Source organism: Plecotus auritus, assembly GCF_963455305.1.
Source record: "Plecotus auritus genome assembly, chromosome: 6".
Taxonomy (NCBI): domain Eukaryota; kingdom Metazoa; phylum Chordata; class Mammalia; order Chiroptera; family Vespertilionidae; genus Plecotus; species Plecotus auritus.
Window position 1 is genome coordinate 57169956 of NC_137773.1, and position 21947 is coordinate 57191902.

The following is a 21947-nucleotide window of genomic DNA, read 5'->3' on the forward strand; positions in this document are numbered from 1 at the left end:
CTTGAAGTTACACCTACCTGTCTTCTTTCCATTCCAACTTAATCAAGGACCTCTGCAGGTGCACCATCTGCCCAGGAAAGAATTGCTTGCTTTGCTGGGAATCTCTGCAACACTGTGGGAAGTCTCTTAGTGGTAGACATAATGACGGGTGGAATCTGCATCAGACAGTATTTTAAATCCTAATATGCAGCATTTTCCGAGTGTTCCATGCACTCTAGCTGCCAAATCTTATGCAGCTCAGTAGGTAGTTGAGCAGGTATATCTTATTTATTAGGCCTTCAGTGCAGATGAGGAGTCAATTCAGAGCAAGTTAAGGGTAACTAAACAGAGGCTGTGAGATCCTCCTTTCCCTAAGGTTCACACTGAGAGGAAGGCTGAAGGCCACATCAAATGCATTGTGGCTACAGCCTCTGTTAAATCCTGGGACAGCAAGACATCTGACAACTGGGGGAAGTTTGGGACCCCAAGTGTTACAGAGAAAGAGGAAACTCCTCGTTATTCTGTAATTTGCCTCCAGTCCCAGTCTAGGCAGCCTGCCCGTGGGCTTGGGTGGTTATATAAGGAATAGCAACAAGTCTAGGGTTTTCTGATCTGAAGCAAAAATACCCTCACTTGTGTTGGTTAGAAACTGGAAATGAAGCCAGCCACACAGAGCATTGGGAATATATAGTCCATTCGGACCCACACAAAGGTAGAAGCTAATAAACCAAACACTTTGTATTTGGACTTGAGTTTGAGATGAGACTTAGAGTAAAGTATAGATTGTGTTTACGGAGTCCTCCTGAAGTCACCAGTACTTCCAGAAATACTGGGTCGGACCTGGACGTGGATATTTGCCTTTTGCTTTTCCATATTTATCACATAGCCGGGGATGGGCAGCAGTACCAGAAGTAGATGTGGCGCAGCTGCCCTCACGTGCCACGGGGTTGGATTTCTGAGCTCAGTCTCTGGTTGGTCTGGATGTGGGGAGACAGGTTGAATGAAATCATAAGCCCTTTCCTGACAGTGGGGAAACCATTCATCATCATGCAGATGTGGATTTATATGAAAAGAGTCTGAAGGCCAACCTGAGAGTGAAAGCAACACTTCGCAGGAAGGGAAAATGCAGATTGGTTCCTGGCAGATAGAAGCTCTCTGTAATGTTTTTCTCTCCACTGCCCAAATAATTATGATTCAGGGGAGAAATTCCAAATGTTATTGGTGAGCAGTAATTTTATATTTTCCATGAGTCATTCATATTAAATGAACGTTGACTCTCTTCCCAACATGTGCTTTATTTTATGAAAGTGGGCTGTCGACTACATGCCTTGGTTAGGGTAGGATGACTTTTATGTTTATTGTGCCTAGCTGTTTTGATATTAATTTTTAATTTTATGCTCAGTTAAAGCTTAGAATGAGTGTGTGGTATGTGGGGCTGATGCAAACGCTTTACAAACATTACCTCCTTTAATTTTCACAACAACCCCATTCCTCCATTCACCTCATTTATCAGGTAAAGAGACTGAGACACAGGGAGACGGAGTAACGTACCAGGTCATACAGTTGGGAGTGGTCAAGTTGGAAGTTTCCAGGCTATCAGTAACCTTAATCTGTAATAATTTATATTTTACAAACTTAACGAATTTGTGTCTCCACGATATATGTAATATATCTACACAGTTTAAAATGTTACTTTCATTTTGGGCTTTTCATCTTTGTATAGCTATCATCTTCTAACATCCCCAGTGTTTAGAAATCATCTCATACCTTGCTTCGTATACTACTGAGTGCATTGTATGTGTTGAAAACAATGCATTCTTCTTCCAAAGTTTCTATAATACAATACCTTAAATGTTTCATGCTGAATGGTATGTCCCTTTGATGGAATAGAGGAATCATTTGGGGTCTGCCTGCTTATATTTAAAAATAATTTAATATGAACACACATTTTTGGCAGAACCTTAAAATTGTATGAATTGCCCAGTATCTTGGAAGGATGTCTGCCTATGAACCTGTTTATTTTTATGTCACTCAGCACAGTGGGTAGCCTGGGAAGTGCTTCCTGGACTCAAGTAGACATTTAAACATAGTGCCTGTTGAGGATTAGTTATACACCTGTGTGAGGAACACATTAAGAAATTTTTTGTAATTCACCTGTGACCTGAAACAATATTCATGAGTCTCATTATTGCTTCCTTTATAGCTTATCATTTTGCACCTTTGTGTTTGGTATTTTCTCACAAATTTTTCCTGATTATTTTACCTATAGTGCATTTTTTTCTTTTATTTTCAAGAATCTTTCAAGATTGGTTAATATTTATAACTATATAAATATATAATTCTAAAACACATCATAATGATATAATTTTATGCATTATATAAATATTAATCATGTTTGTTCATTTCATAGCCTGTAGGAGAATTTGTCTTTGCAGTGCTGGTGGGATATGTAACCTGTATTTGTATTTATGTATACACATGTATATCTATGCACATGTGCCCCATTAGTAACGACATGCGGCAGACTTTTTTAAAAAAAATCTTTATTGTTGAAAGTATTACATATGTCCCCCTTTTTCTCCCATTGATCCCCTCCAGCCCGCCCTGCCCCCCCCCCCCAGGCCTTCAGCACCCTATTGTCCGTGCCCATGGATATGCATACAAGGTCTTTGGTTGATTACTTCCCATCTACCCACCTCCTCCTCTTTCCCTCTGAGATTCCTCACTCTGTTTCATGCTTCCATGTCTCTGGATCCACTCTGTTCATTAGTTTATTTTGTTACTTAGATTCCACATATGAGTGCGGTCATGTGATACTTGCCTTTCTCTGACTGACTTATTTCACTTAGCATGATACTCTCCTGGTCACTCCATGCTGTCTTAAAGGGCAAGAGATTCTTCTTTTTTACTGCTGCATAGTATTCCATAGTATAAATGTACCACAGCATTTTTACCCACTCATCTACTGATGGGCACTTGGGCTGTTTCCAGATCTTAGCTATTGTAAATTGTGCTGCTGTGAACATAGGGGTGCATACTTTCTTTCTGATTGGTGCTTCGGGTTTCTTAGGATATATTCCCAGAAGTGAGATCACTGGGTCAAATGGCAGATCCATATTTAATTTTTTGAAGGAACTCCCATGTGGCAGACTTTTGATATAAATCCTGTGAATATGAGCAGAAACATTAATGACCTTTCACCCCTGTTGTCAACATGCACAAGTGCAAACACGATTTGTCCCCTCCCCAAATATTGATCAATTACCCCATTCTGTGACATGCACTCTGCTTGTTACTAAATGAGAGCTGAATAAATGTTAGTTTATAGACCCATAGAAATTTATCATTTATTTCTGTAAAATCACACACCTGCAAAACTTTGAAAAACAATTGTGTGCCTGTTACTATAGCAAGTGTTTATATTCCACTTTGAGCCTTACCCCTTCATATTGTTACATTTATATTTTCTAGTTACAAATAACCTTTTTGGTCTCGCTTAATTTTCTTTCCTTATTTCTTTGCTAATCAGTCATCACCTTATTATTCATTTACTCAGTTCATTCACTAATTTATTCAGTCCATTTGTTAAGTCTGTACCATGTGCTGAGGACTGTGCAAGGCATTAAGAATACTGAGCTGTCAGGTACAGAATCTATTTCTGAAGCCAAAAGGAAAGGAAAGACTTTGTGGCTCAGTTGGTTCCAAGCTGCTTTCTCTTTTCAGTTTATATTTCTTTTTAATTTTACCCCAGTTCTCACTTTATTCCACCTCAGTGCCTGCAATACAGTCAGCACTCAATAATTCCTAAGAAGTTAACAGGAAATTAAGTGTTATATAATTTTTAGCCCGTTATCTTCTCATTTATTTCCAGTTTTGCCTTCCTTTCGTTTTCTGTTCTCCATTTGTCTTTCTGTGTGTGTGTTTTTAATGACCTGTCTTCTCTCTTCTGCTTCTTGCAATTGCCACTTTGTTTCCTTCTTACCACATTTACTTGCCAGACTTTGCCTCCACCTCTGTTATTGAACCAAATTTGTCAACCCTGTTAACTTTTATTTTCTTTTTGCCTCTAATTCGTTTATTGTTTCAGATCATCTTATTGTTTCAGATTATCTTACTTGCTTTTGTGCTTCTCCAGCTCACTCACAAGGGCCTCTGGGGACCCCTGGCAGGTCAGTAGCTCCACACAGGTGTTTTCTGGTGCTGAATAGACTCGTGCTGGTCCAGTCATTTGGGTTCTGAGAAGGAGGCAGTTGGGCAGAGATGATGATGAAACCTGACTCATTCCCGCTTCTAACCCTCTCCTCCAGGAAGATCTGGGTAGTGTCATGTGACAGCACTGTGTGAGATTGGAGGAGACAGGTGGTGGGAAGTCAGACACAGTTGATTTCACCTTAATCACTTTGCCCAGGGACAGCTGTCATCACCCACCCATCACTGTAATGGAGAGCACTTCCCTTTTCTTTACTGCTGATCAGAACCAGTCTTAGTTATCAGAAGAAAAAAAAATATTTTGGCCTGTAAACATGTTGAGCAGATGACAAATTTTTGTTAAAAGTTAGAAAGTGTTGTAGTAATGATAGAAAATTAGTGGGCCTTGATATTCTGAAAAAGTTTTAATAACTTGGATATCTTAACTTTAACTTTTCATTTCCTAAGTTTAATGTCTGTTTTGGCCCAAGTCCAACTTATATCAGTAGTTCTAAATTAATTTCAAATCAAATCAACCTAGCTATAGTCTATTCTGCACCCAACTGTTTTATGCAGGGCTCCATGAAAACTACTAAAAGCAACAATAACAAAGAACAAGGTTGACCTCATATCTTTCCCGGTGAAATATCTGTGCATTTAGGGAGAGAATGTAGAAGAACACAGGCCTGCAGTTTGTACTCTGAAAATTCTTAAGTTGGATGTATCTCAGAATTTAGATTTTCTTTTAAATTTAAAAAGGTAATAAGGGGCATATACTGTACAGTCTATAACATCTCCAGGTAGGTTTGGTGTGGAATAACATTTTTAAAAAATACGTTTTTATTGATTTCAGAGAGAGGAAGGGAGAGGGAAAGAGAGAGAGAAACATCAATGATAAGAGAGAATCACCAGTTGACTGCCTTCTGCACTCCTCCTTCTGGGGATCCAGCCCACAACCCAGGCATGTGCCCTAAGTGGGAACCAAACCATGATCTCCTGATTCATAGGTTGAGGCTCACCACTGATCCACACCGGCTGGGCAGAAATTAATTTCAACATGGTGAAATATAAATATTCACACTGAGTAGGGAAAACTCAACCTGATGTCAGGTCAAGCATTCAGATTTTGTGATTTTGTGAATTCTGCATAAGAGATTGTCAGTTAGTTTTAAAATGTAATTAATGTTAAAAGGATTAATTATGAGCCACGCTCAGAATAAGGGAATATCACTGTGGTGTCAGAAAGATGGTATTTTATCTGGTTTTGAAGGTCTGGATAGAACTTTATGTTTGCTCACTGTTGAATCTTTGGCAGCTAGACTGGCACCTGCCACATATTTGATAAATAATATTTGACAGATGAGTAATTTATGAGGGAGAAGGGAGGAGACTTCCACCTGAACGTGGCTGTGGAGGAGGGAATGCATTTGGTTATTGTGGGCCAGTCAGTGGTCTGCTCTGATTAAAGTGAATGTTCCACACAGTACATGTGGGTAGGTGAGGTGGGGGCCATAATCGGTGTTTATGTGTTTATGCTTTACATACTCGTTCATCTGAGGAGTTTGGACTGGATTGATGGCTTACTCTTAAATGGGGATGGAAGAGAACTTAGACATTCAGAGGTTTGGAAAACAAAAAGTTTTTTTAAAAAAAGATAATGTTCCGAATGGATTATGGATGTATGTGTTTCCTGTAAGGGTGCCTTAAAAAATGTGTGTGTATCACATTTAAAAGTGTCAAGAAACAGAGATTACTCTGAGTTTGAAGAAAATACAGACACTGACCTGTTGAATTTGGAAAGTGACAGGGAGGAAATAAAGAAAATTTCAAAATCCTAATACTTGGTGATTAGAAATAGTGATCACTTTGGCTGAGAGAGGGAAATTGGAGAGAAGCTGGAGAAAATAGGCTAAATCACTGACATGACTTGGCATATTGAGTGGTTTATATTCTTTAAAGTCTTTATTAATATCTTTTGTGTGATGTGTTTATAGATATAAAGCATGCTCCAGTTTTCGTAGTCCATAGCATCTAAGAACAATGCAACAGAAAATCTTACACAACCTGAGTGTGTTTTATGTGCTACTTCTTAGCTTGCTTTTGTACAAAGTTTATTTAAATTTCATTAAAAAAAATAAAAGCTGTGCTGAGTAGCATTAATTACCCCTTGCACCTTTTATTATGCATTAGCAATTAACTCTACTTCCCTTAGGATGATGAGTTTGAACTTGATCAATTATCTGATAGTAATTGCCAGTGCAAAGTGATTTTTATTGCTGAAGTAACATTTTTATTTAATTTCTCCATGTATTTCAGGCACGTTTATTTGAGTGTAGAATATGGCTTGCTCTTTTGGCTTCTGGCACCGAGGTCAGACTATTTTAGGTCTCTCAAATAGAGTGGTATTGGGGGAAGGGGGAAATCCTCTGGTATTTTAAACTGCCATGGCCTTCTGGCCTCCAGGAGGAGGAAGGAATGAAACTCAGTCTTTCCTCCCGTAGCAGGCTCAAACTCTGAGTTTTGTGTTCCTTGACAAATTTCTTTCCTTTTTTTTTTCCAATTCCTGGCAGAACTGACCTGCATTAAATTTCTCCTCCCTTGTAGTCAGTGAGCATTCCCCATCAGGAAGGTGCCTCTCTGCTACTTAGGTTCTTTAGTGTTCTGAATAGACTTGTCTGGAGTGAAGGGGTGGCCTTTGCTCTCTGGTTCTTGGCTCTGTTGAGTAATTGAGAGAACACGTGTTGTCTGTGATCTCAGAGGCAGCATCTAGACTGGGAGCTTTTCCATCTTGCCCAAGCTCTTGGCTCAGGAGTGACTGAGCTGTGATTTGAATCCAGTTCTTTAGACTCTGTCTAGTATTTTTTTTTCGTCACCCCAGGCAGGGAGACAAAAAGCAAGTATGGCCCTAGCTGGTTTGGCTCAGTGGATAGAGTGTTGGCCTGTGGACAGAAGGGTCCCGGGTTCGAGGGCACATACTTGGGTTGCAGGCTCGATCCCCAGTAGGGATGTGCAGGAGGCAGCCAATCAAGGATTTACTCCCATCATTGATGTTTATATATCTCTCTCCCTCTCCTTCCCTCTCTGAAATCAATAAAAATATATTTAGGAACGCATACAACTTAACAAAAGGAAAATAAATAATCCCATCAAAAAATGGGCAAAGGACCTAAATAGATAACTTTTCAAAAGAACAGAAGGCCAAGAGACATATGAAAACATGCTCAAAGTCACTAATCATCCCAGAGATGCAAATCAAAACGACAGTGAGGTACCATCTCACACCTGTCAGAATGGCTATCATCAAGAAATCAATAAATGATAAGCGCTGGCAAGGATGCAGAGAAAAAGGAACCCTCGTGCACTGCTTGTGGGAATGCAGACTGGTGCAGCCACTGTGGAGAACAGTATGGAGTTTCCTCAAAACACTAAAAATGGAACTTCCATTTGACCCAGTGATCCCACTCCTAGGAATATATCCCTAGAAACCAGAAACACCAATCAGAAAGGATATATGCACCCCTGTGTTCATAGCAGCACAATTTACAATGGCTAAGATTTGGAAACAGCCTAAGGGCCCATCAGCAGATGAGTGGATTAAAAAACTGTGGTACATCTACACAATGAAATACTACACTGCTATACTAGTAAAAAGGAAGGAACTCCTACCATTCACAACAGCATGGATGGACCTGGAGAGCATCATGCTAAGTGAAATAAGCCAGTCAGAGAAAGATAAATATCACATGATCTCACTCACTTGTGGAATATAATGAACAACATAAACTGATGAACAAAAACAGATTCAGAGACAGAGAAGCATCAATCAGATTCTCAAACCTCAGAGGGAAGGGAGGGGAGGGTGGGGGTAAGGGGGAGAGATTAACCAAAGGACATGTATGCATGCATATATTCATAACCAATGGACACAGACACCAGGGGGGTGAGAGCATGAGTGGGGGGGTGGGCAATGGGGGGATAAGGACACATATGTAACACCTTAATAAAGAATTAAAAAAAAGAAAAAAGTATACTCCCATGGGCAGATTTCATGGCCTCTTTGGTGTTTTTTTCTTTGTTTTGAAAACTTTGGACATTAGAGGCATCATCTCCTTGTCAGCCCGTTGTGTTCAACATGCATAGTGGAGAAAATAAACACACAGGCAGAAATCTACAGCTCTTTGGAGAAATAAATAAGTCACATGTTTTTGGAAGTCATTATTTTCTGATGAAAGTTTTTAAGCATAAAAAGAGTAGAGAAAGTGGTGCAATGAACTCCCATTTTTGTTGATGCTAAGACTCGATGACTACCAGGATTTTGCTGTAATTGCTTCATCTACCCCTCTCCCCTTCTTAAAGTGAATCTAACACAGGTCACTCCTTTCAGTATGTAACTTAAAAAATATAAACTATTTGTTACATAACCTTAATGTCACTCACAGTTTCCTGATTGCCTCCAAAAGTCCTTTTACAATTGGTTTATTCATATCAGTATCAAAACAAGGTCATGTGTTCAACATACTTAATGTTTGACAGTAACTTTTCTTGCCTTTCTTTCTTGCCTGCTCTGCTCAGGGATACTTTGCTTGTAGGTCTCTACAGAAAGAAAATGCAGTGATGTGGTTTGTTTTGATGTAGAGTTTGAGTGATGCTTATTTAAAATTTCAGAGTTTCTCATCTGACAGTGCATTTAACAGCTCTGAACAACAAGAACAGCTGCCGCAGTTTTGAATGCATTTCTGTGGTCTTCAAGAATCATCCAAACAGTGATTTTTTGCTGAGTATTAATCGGCACTCCATTATTTTTATTTATTTATATATTTAAAACTTTTTATATGTTTTTATTGATTTTAGAGAGAGAGGAAGGATAGAGGGAAAGATAGAAACATCAGTGAGAGAGAACCATCAATTGGCTGCCTCCTGCTCGCTCCCTACTGGGGGTCGAGCCTGAAACTCAGGGCATGGGCCCGACCTGGATGGAGCTGGCCATCTTGTGCACAGGACGATGCTCAACCAGCTGAGCCACAGTGGCTGAGGCAGCACCATATTATTTATAAAAGGCTGAAGTTTTAAAGGAGAAAATGTCAAGAATACACATAATCAACATGAAAGTTGTGTATTTTACACACTATATTGGTATACATGAGTACTGCTTAACTACTTTCATTGACATGAATTCATTACATTTTGTCCACATGAAACATTGTTTATGACATGATTTTCCAACCATGACTTATGAATACCAAGCTGCTAAACAAGTTAGTAAACACTTGCTTTTGTCAAGCGTTATTTTTATACTCAACAGGAATGCTGTTAATGTGAGTTAGCAAAGATTCTGAAAGCAACTGTTTGTCGACAGATTTTAAAACATGACAGTCTCGTATTTCATTAACGTTTTGTCTCTTTCAATAGGTATAAATGACCAAGGATTGTACAGAGTTGTGGGGGTGAGTTCAAAGGTCCAGAGACTTCTCAGTATGTTGATGGGTATGCCTCTTTTCTAATCATTTTCCATGCATGATTTGTTTATGTTCATTGACGTCATGAATTAATGTTTCATAGTCACGTCCAGCATACTTGTGAATCCATTCTCTGCTGCTGCATAGCGTAGTTTTCTCCCAGTTGATGCTGAGAAGTAGATTAGTGTTTGCATCAGCACAGATTACCCACTTCCCCTTGACTTACTAAAAAATGCAAGAAAAGAAAAGCATGCAGCTCATGGGTGAATGTCTTCTGCTTCCATCACACAGGAAAGTAGCAGCCAGGCCTCTGTGTGGCTTCCAAATGGGCTGTCGAGAGTCCTGACAGTCCATGTGATTGGACAAGACCACGAGAGGTGCTTATTTTTATGGAGCTTCCCAAACAGTCATTTGACAGCAAGAGTCTGGTTCTCAGGGGTCCATTGATATTCACAGGGACTTGTTTGTAGTTTGCACCAGGCTCACCTCCAGAACCATGCATGCCCCATCTGTGCGGAAAACACAGTGTTCTCTGGCATCACAGACCAGAGGAAGCCAGAAAGTGAATGCATTTCATCACCCTAGACATTATCGGGATGACAAAGCGCTTTTCCATTGCACACGGCTGCCAGTGCAGAGCCACCTGTAAGACGCCCGATTCTCCGCCCACCCCAGAGCAGACTGCCTCTGGAGGAGTGATGCTAGCTCATCGAGCTTGAGGGCCTGCGGGTCATTAGGACCTTGCTAAATATTAATTAATGTGATATCTCCCTTTAATTAATCAACATTCACAGTGCCCTCAGGTGTACCATCGATGCCTTTAAACCTGTCTGCATCTTAAAGCGTAGCGAAGACTCATTTTTAGGAAGCAGAAACCAAGATGGATAAAATCATCAATTGAGATGTCACAGATAGGACTGCTTGTTTGGCTCTAGTGGAATTAAGGATTTAATGAGCAACAACCTCTTTTTTTTTTTTTTTTTTTTTTTAAGCTATTAACCGCAGGTAGAAGTTTCCCATCATCAGTTGGAGACCTCATTAGAATACATCCACTCCCATGAGCTGCTTGATTTTCTGCCTCTCTGGTTTAACTTGGGTTGCCGTTTTGGCAGTCAGATTTTCCCTTTTGCCATTAGCGGTCTCCAAATTAAATAGGCTCAGGTTGCCAGTGGTTCAGTAGCAGCTGGAAGAGTTTAATGGGACCATGGCATCTGCTTTTAGTTCATTTTAAAATTAGAAACGCTTTTCTCATTTCCAAGATGGTGTTATGATGATTAGAACTGGAAGGCTGTTGCTATCGGAAGGGGGGCTTTTGGCCGACAGGCGCACACTGTGGCAGTCAGTTGGTCCTAAGGATCCTGCCACTATTTTTATCATCTCCTGTTCATGTTCAGGGTCCGTTCCAGCAGGGTGCCTCTGTGGCCACCCTGAAGTGTTAAATTGCCCCCAAATTTGTCCATTTGTTCTTAATCTCACAAAACCCCATGTGATTTGTATCCTTGAACTCGAAGGGTAGTTTCTTTCCTCTGCTCCTGGGAAATGTCTCATTGGCAGTCCTTAACGTGCAAGGTGTTTTAAAATAATCAAAGCCCTCAAAAACTCATGACCCGGAAAACTGTTTTTGCTTTCCGAGAGACTCAGAATAGAGAAGTCCAGGACCCACGTGTGACAGCCTCATTTATGTTGCTGGCAAAGGAAAGACTGTGTTTTCAGTGGTATTCTGCAAACAGAGGAAGTTAGAAAACTGATGTGAGGGAAAGATACTGACTTGTTGGTTTTGTATTAAGTACCAATTCATTTAAAGGGGCTATGAGAATAAATTTTCTTACTTAATCTATAGTTCCTAGTATAAGTTTAAGATTGTCAATCACAAATTTTGGATTTTCATTAGCATTAATATTTTATTATTACTTTCTCACCAACTCAAACTTTAGCTCTTAACAAAATAGATTTACGCACTTTCCTAATAAATTTACAATTTCTTTAAGATATGTCTTTCATTCTGATTAAGTGTTCAGATTCAAATAATTTGTACTTCTTCCAAAAAAAAAAAGGATTTTAGAGTTTCTGTACAGCCGTGTATAGAACTATTTCATAGACATTCTTTCTCTTCAACTTCCCCATCTCTATACATGATTTTAAGATTATATATCTTAGTGAAAAAAAATTGGCTGAATCTGCCAGATGTTTAACTTTTCACTTTTAAACCAATCAATGTTTCCTCCCTCTAGATAATTAATTCTGATAAGTTTGTTCATTTGTAGTACTGTGCACTTATTTTTTTTAGAATGACTATTCCTCCAGGTAATGTTTATTTCAAATTTGAATTTTTCAAAGCACCTTTTGTTTGTAATGCATTTTTCTTTGTACAAATGAAAACTGATATAATTTTTAAGTATCTGAGAAAAAGTTCCAAGTCATTTTATACTTTTTGAGAAGAAATTTGATTTTCTTAGTTTTCTAGTTCTTGAAAGGTAATTCTTTGGTATTATTTTTCTATTATTGCCATTTTTACATACATTTTTTGTACTGTTTAAAATATTTTGAGTATTCCTTAAATACTCACATGTAAAGTTTGGAGGATTTTGAAAGAAAGGATGCCTGCTCAAATCTTGCAAGTTTTCTTCACTTGTTCCCTTTTTTGGTATGTTTCCTCCCTTCACATTTAAGATTAAAAGAGAAAAAAAATGTTTCTATTATTCTTTCTTTCTTTTCTCCTCTCCTCCTGCCCTCCTCCCTCCCCTCCCCCCTCCCCCCTTCTCCCCACCCCTGCTTCTCTCCTGTGTGACTGCCAATGTGAAGTACTAATGGCAGTTGACAATAGAAAGTCAGTAGTACCCGTCCAGGCCTGGGCACAGAGGGTAGTGGTCTGCTGGATTCCCAGCGACGCCCTATTTTTCCCTGGACCAAGCTTCTTAAGTTCCCAAGAGAAAATGTTCAGGTGAACAATTTGCCTTCCTTCCCTTTACAGATGATTTTCCTTCCCTTCCCTTTGGCTCCAACAGAGGGCGCACTTGGTCTCAAAAAAGTTTTGGGTTTTTTTGTTGTTGTTGTTGGTTTGTTTTTTAGAGAGAGCAGCTGGGAAAGGCAGGGAGAAGTATCAGATGAGGTGTCTTTGGGTGAGTCATTTTTTTAGTAAGTGGGGTGAGAATATAACAGATTAATTACAATAGTTATGGGTAGTTTAGAACTGAGAAGAGTTAGAATTTCACGTGTTCTGCCTTTTCCCCACTTGGAATGAAAATACCAGAGCAGGGGGGAACTTGTGAGAAAACGTGATAGTAGCTTGTGTGTGCTGGTGAATGTGGTGGTTATTTCTACGTAAATCTAATTTGCAAAAAAGATTGGATGATTTTAAGTTTAGACAGAGAAACATAGAAAACAAGTAAAACTAATTTAGAAGTGTTTTACTTAAAAAATATTAGCTTCTTTACTTTGTAGAACAACTTTTTCATATAGACTGGTGAAAAAGTAAACTAATAGCTGGAAAAAAAAATCATTTTCAAAATTCACTCAACCACTATGCTTCTTAAGTACTTTAAAATGAAACCCCAGTCAGTGCCAACACTTACATTTAGGTTGGGCTAGAAATTTCCTGTTTCAAAAAAATGACCACTGGTTAGTTATAAAATTATGAAACATAATCCAAATAAAAAGCCAACTGTTTGGATCTGTGCTTGTTAATTTAAATTTTTAAGTAGTCCACCAGGTGGTTCCCTTGGTCAGAAAGGAAGCAAAATGTTTACCTTATTTACAATAGGACATATATCCTTATGGAACATGAAGGATAAGTTTGAATCCCAAATAAGTTAACACATTTATCTAGTCCCAGTGCATCCACTGATTGTAAAAAAACAAAAAACAAAAAACATTGCTATGGATGATTGAGTTATTTGAAAACAGTAACATTTAATGGAGGATCAGTACCATAGACACAATGTAGTTATTAGCTCCTGAGGTAACAGCTACGTTTTATTCCATGAATCCAAGGATGGTGTGTTTTTTTTTTCATTGAAAAAAATATGATTCTCAAAATATAGAATGATAATTTGGTAGAAAGCTGAAAATAAAAGGTTTCATTTAGAAGCCTTTCCTTTAGAAGGTTTTAAAAATGGTGATTTTCTGGGAGCAAGTTGATTGAATATGTTATCTGACTTGTATGTTAAAATGAGATTTAAATAATTGATGTAATGAGAGAGAGAATATTCAGTTACTGAAGTAATTGGTTGGCAAAGCCTTTAGAACAGAATTATTTAGTCCCAGTTATAAAGGATTGCGTCTTTAATCAGGGTGCCTAATTTGATTTCTCGAATGTACCTGTGGCTTGTCTGACAAGCTCAGTAACAAATGAGTCCTGAATGGTAGGAACTGATCAAAATGTAATCAGTGTCAGTTGCCATTGTTGTAGTTTATTGCATGCCGCTGTCAGTTGCTGTAATCAAGAACTGCTGAAGCGCTTTAAAAAGTCTCCAGACTTTTGAGTAATTGACTTCATATGTACGCTGTTATGGCTGTGAAATAACCATCACTTCCTGTTTTACTTGATTTTCAAAAAGTTCGGGAATAACATTGAGTTGTCATCCATCCTTCCTCATACCCAAGCCTAAAACTTTTTTTAAGGGGCATGGATGACATCGTGTGGTGGTCCCATTTTGACAGGTTTTCCTTTTTAGTGCTTTTAAAGAGGAAATACTAACATGATGTCACCTTCCCTGTATAGACAAATGCAGTGTAAGGGAGGAAAAGAAAGGACGAGTTTTTGTTTGTTTGTTTTTGTCTTAGTTAAAACATCATTCTGGAGTGAGGGAGAAAGAAAGTCCCCTCCATGAATCTCCTCTTTTCTCCTTTGTGTGATGGGAGTGCAGAAAGGCAGACATGCTTATAGTGATTGTTTGAGATCATGCATTATAACCCGTCTGCTCCTCCCTCCCTCGGAGGCCGGTACTGCCACTGACTGCTAATACTTGTAGTGATTCAGTGATGGTAATTACCTAGTCATTTAGTAACATGTGGAAATCCGTCACATCCCTGATTTGCTCTGATGCTCTCTGAGAGCTTTTACATGACCTCCTTTCTGCAGGTGAGGGCCTCAAGTTCAGATGGGTTTGGAACTGATGTGTGTGCAGTGGGGTTTCCACAGAGATTGCAGCCTGGGTTTGTGATCCCCGTGCTGCACTCTGCCCTGTGGCCAGGCCACATGAGCCATGGTAGCCCAGTCTCACCAGGATCAGAGATCCCACCCAGCTCAGAGGGCTGGCCTTCCCCACCATCCAGGACTGACGTTCTCCTTTTCAGAATGCACTGCCTCCCTGCCCCTCTCGCTCCCCCCTCCTTTTCTCCCTTTCTCTTTCCCTTCTCCTCCTCTTCTTTCTTTTTTTAAAAAGCCTCATGTCTTCTTTGAGCTTATTAGCTATTTGAAAGGCCATTTGGAAGAACACATCATTAACACACTTGTAGGACAAAGAAAACTAGTTTAATTTTAGAATGAACGTCAGAAATGTCACACAGGGGGTTCCAATAAATATTTCCTGGATGAGTGTATCAGTTCTAATATTAATGTGAAGAGTATCCACAAATGACTGTTTAAGTTTGTGTGTCATTGTATTTCTATTTTGACTGATCATGTATTAATTTTCAGAAATATGATATGATGAGTACAAATCTTAGACATGTGGGACCAAACTCATCCTTTCCTCCCACTGACTTCGCTATTCTAATAGTCATCTTGCCATTAACAACACTGCCTGTTTCCTGTCCTAACGCAGTGTGACAGCAATTGTGCCACCAGAACAGCTGAAAGTATACAGACACTGCAAATGCCCCATTCTCTAAGCCATGGCTACTGAGTAACAGCTTGAATAATGATAATAATATTGATCATAATAATAATAGCTATCCATGCTTTGCAGTGGTCACTATTGAAATGCTATACCATGTCGAGCTCTTTCCTACTCTTAGCCCAATCCCGATCCTCTTATTTCGATCTCCACGACAGATTTTCTGAAGTGTTAGAAATGTCTAAAGCTAGGTCATGGCTTACAATATTATAAGAAATGGTATATAATGTTTTTATAGAAAACCACAGAATTAATTACCTGTGGTTTGGCCACTTATAAATGAAAGCTTTGTGAGCCAGTCAAGAGGGCCTTTGAATGTTCAAAGTTTTAATTATTTTTTCTTTTTTGCTTGCTCACTAGATGTAAAAACCTGCAATGAGTTGGACCTGGAGAATTCCAGCGATTGGGAAGTGAAGACAATAACAAGTGCCCTGAAGCAGTATTTGAGGTAAGCTCCTCTGAGTACCAGGAGGGAAGCAGGGAGGATGTGGACATACGACCCAGCAGATGCCGACTCTGCACAGACATCTTAATAGTCAAGTTAAACCTTATTAAAAGGAGAACGTGTGTGAGGTAGCTAATAATGTCCCAGGAAGTGAGTTAAATAGGGTAACACCAGTTAAGTAAATTGCATCAGAAGAGAATTGGAGGGAGCAGACTGAGGTGTAGAAATAGATGTCTATTGTAAATGTCAGTTTTAGGACGTAAATGCTATGGAAAAATGGGGGAAGAACGCTATTAATTGCATTCACTAAATTTTTTTTTCGGATAAAATGAATTTTTTAAAGCTTAAATTTAAACCATTTGATCTTAAAGGCTGAAATGATAAAACAAATGCAGAGCTATTTGGAAAGAAGTTTACTTATTGAGGTTTTAAGATAAACTTTAATTTTCCATTTATTATAGAAAACTAGAGGCCCGGTGCACGAAATTCGTGCACAGGGAAGGGGGGTTGTCCCTCAGCCCAGCCTGCATCCTCTCCAATCTGGGAGCCCTCGAGGGATGTCCGGCTGCCTGACATCCCTCTCACAATCCAGGACTGCTGGCTCCCAACTGCTCGCCTGCATGCCTTCCTGATTGCCCCTAACTGCTTCTGCCTGCCAGCCCGATCACCTCCTAACCACTCCCCTGACAGCCTGATTGATGCCTAACGGCTCCCCTGCAGGCCTGGTCACCCCTAACTGCCCTCCCCTGCAGGCCTGGTCACCCCTAACTGCTCTCCCCTGCAGGCCGCCTGGTCACCCCCAACTTCCCTCCCTTGCAGGCCTTTTCCTCCCAACTGCCCTCCCCTGCTGGCCATCTTGTGGCGGCCATCTTGTGTCCACATGGGGGCAGCCATCTTTGACCACATGGGGGCAGCCATCTTGTGTGTTGGAGTGATGGTCAATTTGCATATTACTCTTTTATTAGATATATAGAGGCCTGGTGCACAGGTAGGGGTGGGGGCCAGCTGGTTTGCCCTGAAGGGTGTCCTGTATCAGGGTGGGGTTTCCCTTGGGGCGTGGGGTGGCCTGGGCGAGGGACCTGTTGTGGTTTTCAGGCCGGCCACACCCCCCAGCAACCCAAGCAGAGGCCCTGGGATTTATTTATCTTCTAGAATTGAAACTTTGTAGCCTTGAGTGGAGGCCAAGGCAGGCCAGGGCTGTGGGAGCTTGGCTTCCTCCATCACCGAGGGCAACCCAAATGTCCTGCTCTCTCCAGCTCCATGGCTGCCACCATTTCTGTTGGGATTTATTTATCTTCTATCATTGAAACTTTGTAGCCTTGAGTGGAGGCCTGGGCCTGCCAGGGTGTGTGGAAAGCTTGGCTTCCTCCATTGCCAGGGAAACCCAAGTCTCCTGCTCGCTCCGTGGCCGCAGCCATCTTGTTTGGGTTAATTTGCATACTCGCTCCTGATTGGCTGGTGGGTGTGCCTTGTAGATGTAGCGGAGTGATGGTTAATTTGTATATTACTCTTTTATTAGATAGGATATATAGGACTAGAATTAGAAAAATGTTCATCATCTCTGTGAGTCATTAAACTTTCTCTAAAAAAGAAAGGAATTTAATGATTAAAAAGCTTGAGGTTACATAAAAAGCAAATACCTTAAAAAGCTTGAGGTTAGATAAAAAATAAATACCTAAGGAGTAAAAAAAAAAAGTGAATAAGCCAATGGGAAAAAAATCCTGGCAGCTGCCCCGCTGGTGTAGCTGAGTGGTTGAGCTTCGATGCATGAACCAGGAGATTGAGGTTTGAGTCCAGGTCATGCCTGGGTTGCGGGCTCGATCCCCAGTAGGAGGTTTGTAGGAGGCAGTGGGTTGATGATCTTCTCTCATCATTGATATTTCTATCTCTCTCTCCTTCTCCTTTCCTCTCTGAAATCAATAAAAATATAATTCTAAAAAATCCTGGCCGCAGTTCTTAGCTGTGGTCCTATTGAGGAGGTTGATTTTTCTTTGGCAGACATGACAGCTCCCGCAGGGTCAGTTCTTCTGTCCAACACCTAGGCTTGTTTTTCAGGTAAATATTGTTTGCATTCCAATGAGCACATTAGAATCAACTTATTACATATTTCATATTTATATTAAAATTTACATATTTAAAGGATTTTAAATATATAAAAGCAGAGAGATTAGTGTAATGGATCCTCATGGCCCCATTATCTTGCCTTCTTCAGTTACCCACATGCTGCCTTCATATTTCATTAGCCTTCCTATCTGCCACTTTTTTGGTTAATACTTTAAAGATTTTGTAAAACGTTATGTTGTTGCACCCATAAATACTTGAATGTATATGTCAAAAAAGATAAGGACTTAAAAAAAAGACCATGTCCTAGCTGGTTTGGCTCAGTGGATGGAGTGTCGACATGCAGACTGAAGGGTCCCGGGTTCGATTCCGGTCAAGGGCACGTACCTGGGTTGCGAGCTCAGTACCCAGTAGAGGGCATGCAGGAGGCAGCAGATCAATGATTCTCTCTCATCATTGATGTTTCTATCTCTCTCTCCCCTCTCTCTTCCTCTCTGAAATCAATAAAAATATACTTAATAAAAAAAGACCATATAGAAAAGATAAGGGGAATATATTATATCTAACAAAATTAATATCATCAAGTACTTAGTCTTTGTTCCATTTTTACTGATTTATTTTCAAAAAAGTCTTTTTATATTTTTTTAAATAACTACAGGATTTAAACAGGGCCAACACATTTTACTTGGTTGATATGTGAGGGTTTTTTTTATTGAATTTTTTTTTTTTTTTTTTTTTTTTTTTTTAGAGAGAGAGAAGAAGAGGGGAGACAGAGAAAGAGAGAGAGAGAGAACATTGAAACATCAATTTGTTGTTTCATTCATTTATGCATTCATTGGTTGACTCTTGTACGTGTCCTGACCAGGAATCAAACCCACAACCTTGGTGTGTGGGGATGACACTCTAATCAACTGAGCTGCTTGTCCAGAGCTGGTTGATGTGTTGTAAATTGCTTTTAATCTTCACATTCTCTTCCCTCTGCACCCTGCACTCTCACCTCCCAACCCAGCCCCCGCCCCAGCATTTTTTTGTTGGTGAGCCAAGGTCATTTTTTTAAAGAGAGTTTTCTGTTTTTTTTTTAGTTAAGGCTGTATTTTGTGTCCTTATGGTGTCACTTAACATGTTTCCCTAGCCATCATATTTCCTGTAAACTATTAGTTAAATCTACAGACTTCATTAAATTCAGGTTAAGGTTATTTATTGCAAGAACATTTACATAGTGTAAGAATGCATCATAGTGGTGCTATATTCTTTATGTTGTTGTTTTTTTGTTTGTTTTTGCATCAGGGGCCTGTGTTGTCTGGCTGTTCTACTTTTTAATGAAATTAAAATATATCAGTAGGTTCTGGTGTGTATTACGTATTTTCGAGTATTTTATTTAAGCCAGATGTTTTTAGTCACTTTTACATTTTTTTCTTCAACAATGAAATACATTATTATTATCCCTAGTCTATAGAAGGACACAAGTTATGTCTAATTTGCCATTAATGGTGCTTGACAGGTGTAGATGAGGATTACAGTTAAAATCTTGTTAGCCACCCTGGGATTAGAATGTAAGCTTCCTGAAGACAGACATCTTATGTTCCATGCTCATTGCAGAATTCCCAGCATCTAGAGCTGTATCTGTCATTCAAATATGAGAGCAGTGGTTCTCAGCTGGGGATGAGTTTGCCCCTCCACCCACAAGGGAATATTTGGCAATATCTGGAGACATTCTTGGTTGTCACCATTGCAGGAGAAGGGGAGGGGGTGCTACTGGTATGTGATGAGTGGAGGCCAGAGATGGGCTGCTAAACATCCTACAATGCAGGAGACAGCCCCTTCTTTCCCCCAGATGGCCAACATGCCAATAGCGCTGAGGTTGGGAGAGCCTGTGTTAGGTGCTTGACCGAAAGAAGGGGAGAGGGATATGAGCAGAGAAGGAATTGCATGTTACTGACTAGCAAAGGGAGCTGCCACTCTAGGGGGAAGCTTTAAACTCATTTGACTATTTGGTAAACTCATGCCTAGTACAGGTAAGGGGTTGACCAAGGAGATTCAATTATCGGTGGGATAACTAAAGACAAAAATCCAGTTCTTTTGTAGTGAATGGCATGTTTTCCCGCTGCTCCACATAGTTCTTTTTTTTTAACCGCTTGTGTGAGGAGTTAGTTTAAATGGTTCTTGACACTCTCTGTCGCTTGTTCCTTACGGCCCTGGTCTTGTGTTGCGTTCTCTGCCTTTCTCTCTCATCACGTTGCTGCATCCTGTCCAATCCCACTTTGAAGCAAACATCACTTACAGAAAAACATTATGAGATGCTGCATGTGTCCTACAACTTCCCTCCTAACAACCCCCACGTTCTGCGTGAACGTGATGAAGCGATGAACGTGAACTGGCAGGTGCCTTGGAAGGTTTGAAAGGTTGCCGATCTTTTCCCCTGTGTTATGTTTAGCAACTGAAAGTGTAGTCATTAGGATTTGACACTTTTTCTGGTGATGTGCCAAATGTACCTCATTTTGACTACCCCGTTGTGGCCTAAGCAAATGTTTTTCTTTCAGCACAAGGAGTAATAAATACATTGTGATGGTCAAGAGCGTGGGCGCTGGAGCCAGCCTGCCTGGGCTGGAATCCCAGCTGGCACATGTGCATGGGCACAGAGCTGCAAATAGCTTTTCTCACTATTGCCCTTGAATCCTGCTGCAAGTAACCCTGCCACCTTATGGGATGGGAGGTTGGAGGTTGTGGAAGGGAAGTAACCAAACCCCAAAATGGCAAACTAAAACAAGAAGTAAAACCACCTCCCAGGGTCTGGACAAAAAAAAAAAAGATGTACAGTGGGCATGCATATAGTGTCTCCCTCTTTCTTCTACTGACTTGAGGCAACTTTTGCTTACCTTTTAGTGCTTAGAGAGGCTGAATACCAGCCCTCTGACTGATTTTCACTTTCAGCAACGTGTTCATTGCGACAGTTTCCCATGTGAGGGGACCAATGAGCTGTTTTGTGATGTTTTTAGTAAAATGATTTTACCTAGAGGAAACTTTTAAAGCCTGCAAATTGGAATGGGACTTTAGGGAAAGAATTTGCCAGCATTGGTCGATATTATGATTTATAGTCCCAGACAGGTTACAATGGGTGGCAAAGAGATGTAGCTCAGAAACATGTTGGGTTGGAAAACTGAGGGATGTTGTGACTCAGGATAATACATTTCGTATGGAGAAGTTGTCATTTGTATTAACAGTATTTAATGTTTGCTTTTAAAAATCCTCACCTGAGGATTTTTAGAGAGAGAAAGGGTAGGGAGAGAGAAAGGGAGGGAGAGAGGGAGGTGGGGAGGGAGAGGGAGAGAGGAAGAGAAAGAAAGAGGGAGAGAGAGACATGGAAGTGAGAGAGTAACATTGATCTCTAATGCTTACTTTTTATGCTTCATTGCCTAGCAGACAAATGTCTATGATGTAAGAAGCTTGTAGAAGCTGTTCAGATACAAATTCATTTTTATTGAAAATGAAATTTCCTTGATGGTTTTTCTAAGTGTTCTCATTTTTCCCACTCTTCTTTTCAGCCCCCTTTAACTTTCACTCTTTGCCCAGTAACAGTTTTCTTTCTTTGCTTCATCTTACTTGTCCTCATTTTGAAACAAAAACCCCAATAAGTTTACTTCTCTCCCTTTATCTAGGCTGTGGTATAATTGATTTTATTTTTCTTCTTTAAATGATAGTGTAGGGCAGTGGTCACCAACCAGTGGTCCGTGAGGCCCGAAAGGTTGGCGACCGCTGGTGTAGGGGGTGAAGGGGAGGAAGAGAGTAAATAAGAGAACAGTTTTCTTCAGTACTTCAGTTTCAAAGTCTACAGTTGTCAATGCGGGCATGCCTGTGTGTGTGTGTGCGTGTGTGTGTGCGTGTGTGTATGTGTCTGTCTGTCTATTATACCATTATAAATTGTATGTAAGAAACATAACCTATGAATGTATGTTTGCATCTATTTTGTTTGTAAACAGTTTT

At 40.0% G+C, this 21947-nt stretch overlaps 1 protein-coding gene across 1 annotated transcript in view; it reads left to right on the top strand.

Moving 5' to 3' along the window:
* Window positions 1-21947, top strand: part of ARHGAP10 (Rho GTPase activating protein 10) — a 266323-nt gene that overhangs the window by 152020 nt on the left and 92356 nt on the right. Inside the window, exons 14-15 of the mRNA XM_080674227.1 lie at window positions 9577-9651; window positions 15821-15908. Of these exons, the coding sequence (XP_080530353.1) occupies window positions 9577-9651; window positions 15821-15908 (163 nt within the window). The remainder of the gene's footprint in view (window positions 1-9576; window positions 9652-15820; window positions 15909-21947) is intronic.